Here is a 7,001-nt window from a genome sequence, read left to right as displayed (position 1 = left end):
CATATCATTTTTTCTGTTTATATTAGTAGAGTTACGCCGTTATAGTTATTTATGGGGAAAAAACATACCTTTCCTTAATAATTTCAAATCTAGAGCTTCCAGATTATGTATACTCCCATAAAAAAAACTGAAGCTTGGCACCATACAGCTGAGCTATTTAAAATCACTCGGGATTAAAATTGTATATAATTTCATGAAAGGACACAGATAATGATTCCTTGTCACCTTGGTAAAATGTTTGTCAAAATTAAAGGAAATTTATCGCATTATGGACTTGATAAATAATTTAATGAAAACAGAGTTATTGTCCTTGGATTCAATATTTTGAAACATATCATTGACTAGTCAAATATAACTAAGACTTGAAATATTTTATGGCTAACAAGATTTTTTACAATAACTATTGAAAAAGATTCCAACAAAATTTATGTTCCTGTCATTAAATCATTGACTTTGCAATATCCTATGACGTCACAGGAGTGTGGAACTACGTTAAATAAAATGGTCTCTTGACAACAACACGTGACATTAACATATTTACTGTGGTCCTTGTCCATATCTTTCTTGTTGCTCCCTACAAGAATGAACTACCACTTTACTAAACGAAGATAGTCTTTTGTCATGAGGTGTAACCAGCGACTTTTACAGTACCCGCAAAGTTATTCTTGACATTCCTATCGTGTTCTGTCGTACGTGTATCCTATCGTATCGTGTTTTGCGTGTATCAGGTTTTCCGTTTATCGTGAAAATCGTTTATCTTTTATCGTGTAGCTTCGGAAACTATCGGGATCGTATATTAAATGTAATGAAAAAGTACGATACTTTCCGAAAGCTTTATTCGTTTTGTTAAAGAAGCTATTTTTAAGAGTCGAGGAAAGACAGTATATTTGAAGGAGAACATAAAGCTGTCGATTTTAAGGCAGAAGAAGATATATTTGTTTCTCCGGAGATGGTGAAAATGTATCACTATTTCATTGTAAGTACTCTGGGAAATAGGCAGTGGTTTGCCGAGCAAACCGAAGACAGTAAATTTGAAGGCTCCTTCATCTAAAGTTCATAAACATTTGCTTGTGTAGAAACAATTATTTGTAATTAACACTAACAGAAAATATGAAGTTCTGATTTGAAAGGAAAAATCAGTAAATTACATTATTTATTACATATATTTTGATATAGGCTCTTTTTCTTCCGACTTTTCACCGGTATTCTACTTATATACCAACTACTGAACTTGTGATCATCCATATATCTGATTTTGTGTATCACCCGTGTTTTGACAGCAAACATTCTCAGGGACATTGTATTTCACACATTTAGAGGATTAAGTTTTAAGCGGGTGCAAGGTTGTTGCATCTCCCAAAAGTCTGCTCACCTCAGCACGACTCAGCTGTCATCGTTGTTTTTTAAACTTGTACATGTACACTTGTACCATATACCAATATTCGTACGGGTAGATACCGGGAATTTAATCCGGTTTTGACAATTAACTGAATTTTTTACGTACTAAACACAAAAAGTTTTAAGCATTTCAAAATTGCGAATTTTAAAAAAGCCGGGCTTATATATATATATATATATATATATATATATATATATATATATATATATATAGTTATAGTTTATTTATTTTTTGTTATTAAGATGTCAATTCAATTGAATATGTTCCAATTACTGATGACTATCAATTATCATTTATAGTGTAGAAATATCTAAAGTATGAAGATATGGTGTTGTGAAGTGGATATTTTTTTTAAAGCGGTCATGATGAAAATAATTGTAATTGTTGAATGAGCAGTGAACTTAGAGCTTGATGCCTCCCTCATGCATAGCTCTTATCCTTAGATGAATTTGACTCCACTTTTTTGGCACACTGTTTTTCCCTATAATAGCTCTAAAACTTCATTGTTATTTCGGATTGCAAACATTTGGGTTGAGCATCACTGAAGAGACAATATTTGTCGAAATGCGCATCTGGTGCATCAAAATTGGTACCGTATAAGTTTTACATGCAAATCAATCCCCTCCTCGCTACACCCAAAATAATACTTGTTTTTATTTCACATTCAAGATAATAGACATTAGAATAAGAGAGCTACTGAAGCATAATATCACTACATTATATTACATTTAGTTAATTCCCTGTATGATTTGTATATTAAACATTAGGTGACAATATGAGTTTTAGAATCATTGGCTGACAAAATTCATATATTCATCAAATAATGAATTAAAAACCGTATATAGTATAGTTTTCTTATTTTAGCTGTGAAGGCGTGAAAAATGAATTAAAAATACCCCCCCCCCCCCCAACAAAAATCCCAGTACGACCGTGTATTAAAGAAATTATACGTTTTACGTGTATAATGAATATTGAAATCCTTCAATATTATTATCAACAGAATGTAATTATGTTGTAGGTATTAACATTTTGTTCTGTCTAAATTGCTTCTAAATTTACAACATTTCTATCAGGTTTCCCGTTTCTCGTGAAGATCGTTTATCGTGTTTTGCGTTTATCAAGTCTATCGTGAAGATCGTTTATCGTGTTTTGTGTTTATTAGGTTTACCGTGTATCCTATAGTATCGAGCGTGGATCCTATCGTATCGTGCGTGTATCCTATCCTATCGTGCGTATATCGTGTTTTATCGTTTATCATGCCAAGAATAACATTGCGGGTGCTGTACACTGAAAGTAGTTTCCGTGGTCGATCTTCCATATCACGTGTGAAGTATGTGCCTAGTAAGAGTAGGTATACCCTGTCGACTGGTCAAACCCACTGTGCCGTTCTTAAAAGAATAAACTAGAACGAGTCGACTGGAACTCCATATATATATTCTTTATTCGGAACTTTCCTCATGAGACGAGGATAAAAAACTATAAAACAAATAAGAAACAATCATAAAACACTGATCAACTTCATCAAAATGTTGGCGAAATCGTGAACACAATAAAAAACTATTTAACCAGTCATGGCTCTATACGTATTACAAACGTATGGAAAGCGTATGACAAACGTTTCGAGTGAAAATAGGTCACATTATTGAAAATAAACCACGAAGATTCAGAAAACGATTACACATAATCATACCTATAGAAAAACATCATAACATTGTAAAGTTATTGTTTACAAAGATATTTAAGCAAACTTACTCCTTAGGGAGGCCCAAATACCCAAAATTTACAGAGACATAAAGCATGCTACGGCTTCACGGAAGTATACACTAAACCACTAGTACACAAACCGGAGCGGTAAAATTCCGGACCACGACATCACACACCCCCCCTCTGATTTCTACCAGAAATCTATATTTTTTAAGTACAAATAATATTTGTATAATAAGAATGAAAACCTTTTCAAAATACCAAAAATTTCAAATCTTCAACATGTTTCATATAAAATGAAATAAAAAATTACACAAGAGTTCAAGTTCTGACTAAGTACCCTAATACTCAAATGTTCGAATATGTTCATTCAACCTCTAGAAGTGTTACAAGATCTGTGATAGGTCTAACATACAAAGCACGTCTACCATCCCTAACCACAGCAACTTCAACTTTTCTAACAAGACCATCTTTACTTTCAAAGGTTTTCTGAACAAGTCCGGTTGGCCAGTTATTGCGTGAAGAGTCAATGTCTTTGACTAAAACGAGATCTCTGACTTTGAGATTTCTAGACTGTTCCTGCCACTTAACACGTCCTTGCAGCCGGTGCAAGTATTCCAATTTCCATCTACGCCAAAACGCATTTGTCATCACTTGCATATTTTTCCACGCAGACTTTAGTGCATCCTTGGTGCCAAATGAAGGAAATGGATTGACATCAGATTTGGTTTTCGTTGTAAGTAGCATTGACGGAGTAAGTATGTTGGGCGACTCTGGGTCAGAAGACACATCCACTAAGGGTCGGTTGTTGACAATCGCGCATACCTCTGACATGAGTGTGGCGAGTTCTTCGTGAGTCAAGGTTTTCCCCTTATGTTGCAACAGCATAGAATCAAGTATGCGTTTCACTGTTCCAATTAGTATCTCCCTTGACCCTCCCATATGTGGAGTATATGGCGGGTTAAACTTCCACACAGTGCGTGAGCTTGACAGAAAGTCTGATACAGGTCCTATCTCAATAAATTGAGCGTCAATGGCAAGATCCTCGGATGCTCCAATAAAATTTGTTCCCCTGTCGGAGCGAAATTGCGTAACTGGTCCGCGTATGGAGACAAATCGTCTTAGCGCATTTATGAAGGAGGAACTTGAGAGCTGTTCTGTAACCTCAATGTGAATTTCCCTGGTTACTAGACATGTAAATAACAATGCCCACCGTTTCTGATTTGCACTTCCACCCCTTGTCCGTCGAAACGCAATTGCCCAAGGGCCAAAGGTGTCCACTCCCACGTAAGAGAAGGGCGGAATGGTTCTGCAACGGTCTTCAGGAAGATCCGACATTTTTTGATGGCCAAGATTACTGCGTAATTTGCGACACACCACACATCGGCTGATCTCTGCAGAAATCATTCTCTTCATTCCTATTACCCAATATCCAGCAGAGCGTCAATGGCAATGGCAATGTCAATGAGTGCCCCTCCGTAAAATGTCGACCTTGGTGGTACGTCTCATGATGGTAATGCCTTATAACCAAGCGAGTAATGTGGTGGTTCTTTGGAAGTATGATAGGATTACAGAAATGCTCTGTGATATCAGTGTTAAGTGCATTGTTCAATCTTCCACCAATTCGAAGAACACAATTTGTAATGACGGGTGAGAGGGATTTAAGTGGACTGTTGCGTGGAATTCTGTTTCTGTCTTTGATACAACTTATCTCCTCTGCGAATATGTCTCTTTGCACACATGCAATGATCGGAAGTTCACTATTTCTCAATAACTCAGGGTCATCAAAGCGAGTAGGTGAATGCCCATCCTTGCGATGTCGACAAACCCAAAACTTGATACGAACAATAACACGGAGTAGCTTGTTCCATGATGAAAATCTAGAGAAGAAGTCTGAAAATGGAACCCCAGGTTTCGCAATATCCTTGATTTCCACAGATTGCAACGCGCAAGTTACTTCTAGACGAATTTCTACATCCTGTTCTGGATTAACAAGACCGTAACCTGTATCTGATACAACGTCCAAGGTGTCCTCTGGGCAGTTGAGCCATAACGAGCCAGACAGGTGTGATGCATATAGACCGCGGGTGGCTACATCAGCAGGATTACGCTCTGATGCAATATAATGTCACTGGGATGGTTGGCTAAAGAGTCGAATTCTGCTCACTCTGTTCCCTACGTAGATATAGAATCTCCTACACTCATTGGAGATATATCCAAGTACCACTTGGCTGTCCATGAAGAAACTAAAGTTGTCCTTGTGAGTGCTCAACTGTTCTGCTATGCTTTCTGCAATTTCTGTAGCGAGGACCGCTGCACATAATTCATATCGAGGGATTGGATGGCCATGATTGGGTGCCACCTTAGCCTTGCCCATTAGGAAGCTGATAGTTGATCTATTGACATCATAAAGTTTGAGGTATGCTGAGGCAGCTATTGCGTTCTTTGAAGCATCTGCAAAGACCAAGACTTCTCTGCGGATGGCGTCTTCAAACGAAATGTCACTGTACATTCTAGGGATATGAAGCTCCTCGAGACAGGCTAATGAATGTATCCACGAGACCCATTTGTCGTGTAAGGCCTCTGGTAATGGGTCGTCCCAGTCAGTTTTCTTGGTGACGGACATCATCTCTCGAAGAAGAATTTTCCCCTCGATAACGACAGGTTGTACAAATCCAATAAGATCAAAGACACTGTTGATGGTTGACGACAGGCCACGTCTGGTGTATGGTTTTTCCACCTGATTCACGCTAAATATGAAAGAGTCACTTTCAGTATTCCATAAAAGTCCTAGACTTCTCTGAGTAGGAAGTGTAGCAGTTCCTAAGTCTAAGTCCTTCAGATTCTTGGCTAAATCAGCTTGATCCAAAGCGTTGAGTACATGCCTACTGTTCGAGGCAAACTTGTGGAGTCTTACTCTCCCTCTATCCTGCAGCGTTTGCTGAGTTCGAAGCACGAGGTCAAATGTTTGGTCCACGGTTTTACACGACACTAATCCATCGTCTACATAGAAATTTTCATTGATGAGGTCTTGTACGTCCTTATCCGCACCCTCGACAATTTTCCGGAATCCATAATTAGCGATGGAAGGTGAGGTACAATTACCAAACACATGTCTAGTCATTTGATATTCAATAAGCGGCTGGTCAATGTCGTTATTCTGGTGCCACAAAAATCGTAAGTAGCAACGGTGCTTTTCGGGCACCTTGAAGTTATAAAACATGTGCTCCACGTCCATGGTTGCGGCAACTTTATCTTTCCGGAAGCGAAGTAATATACCAAGCAAGTTGTTCAGTATGTCTGGGCCTTGTAATAGCACAGAGTTTAACGACGAATCCTTATACTTAGCCGAAGAGTCGAACACCACGCGTACACTTTCTGGTTTCTTAGGGTGATGTACGGCGAACATAGGTAAGTACCATCGTTCAGACACAGCAGGTAGTTCCGGGGCTAACTCTGCATGGTGATTCACTAGAAGTTTGTCCATGAAATCAACAACCTGTTTACACTTGATCGGATTAGATCGTAAGTTTCTATCAAACGACATGGCCCTACGTAAAGCCATCGAGTGGTTATTTGGTAGAGTTTATCTGCAATCCTGAAATGGTAACGGTGTTTCCCAGAACCCATCAGTAGATCTCTTGAAGCCTGAATCCATGATACCCATGAACTTCTTATCCTGAATAGAGAGACCTAGTTTTTCATCTCTTAGCGAGCGTTGAAAGATATCCGGATATCCTTCCTTCACAGAAAACTCACTGTCACAGGGTATTAAATGTGAGGCGTGTCCATTGGTAAGTACGGAAGTTTTCATCACACTGACAATTTCTAGTTGATGAACTTTCCCAAGGCAGACGTTTCCTACCACAACCCAGCCGAGAGGTAATTTCTGTCCAAA

The 7,001-nt window shown here is 38.4% G+C and overlaps 2 protein-coding genes across 2 annotated transcripts; both read right to left on the bottom strand.

Annotated features, from left to right (window-relative positions):
* Positions 1 to 3,469: 3,469 nt before the first annotated feature.
* Positions 3,470 to 4,441, bottom strand: LOC130048782 (uncharacterized). Its single transcript, XM_056145834.1, has one exon. The coding sequence runs from the start codon at positions 4,439 to 4,441 to the stop codon at positions 3,470 to 3,472; it is 972 nt and encodes a 323-aa protein (XP_056001809.1).
* Positions 4,442 to 4,457: 16 nt separating this feature from the next.
* Positions 4,458 to 6,668, bottom strand: LOC130048781 (uncharacterized). Its single transcript, XM_056145833.1, has 2 exons — positions 5,303 to 6,668; positions 4,458 to 5,194 (listed from the first exon to the last, which is right to left on the bottom strand). The coding sequence occupies exons 1-2, from the start codon at positions 6,666 to 6,668 to the stop codon at positions 4,458 to 4,460; spliced, it is 2,103 nt and encodes a 700-aa protein (XP_056001808.1).
* Positions 6,669 to 7,001: the final 333 nt, after the last annotated feature.

The sequence above is a fragment of the Ostrea edulis genome, chromosome 7 (assembly GCF_947568905.1).
Source record: "Ostrea edulis chromosome 7, xbOstEdul1.1, whole genome shotgun sequence".
Taxonomy (NCBI): domain Eukaryota; kingdom Metazoa; phylum Mollusca; class Bivalvia; order Ostreida; family Ostreidae; genus Ostrea; species Ostrea edulis.
The sequence above is the reverse complement of the archived record's forward strand: the minus strand, read 5'-3'. Positions and strand labels throughout refer to the sequence as shown.

What these genes read in the sequence shown, in the direction of transcription:
- LOC130048782 (XM_056145834.1), bottom strand. Translation starts at nt 4,441, where the DNA reads ATGTCGGATCTTCCTGAAGACCGTTGCAGAACCATTCCGCCCTTCTCT.
- LOC130048781 (XM_056145833.1), bottom strand. Translation starts at nt 6,668, where the DNA reads ATGGCTTTACGTAGGGCCATGTCGTTTGATAGAAACTTACGATCTAAT. An exon ending in TGGATATATCTCCAATGAGT is followed by an intron (nt 5,195 to 5,302) that starts GTAGGAGATTCT and finishes CTGCTGATGTAG; the next exon opens with CCACCCGCGGTCTATATGCA.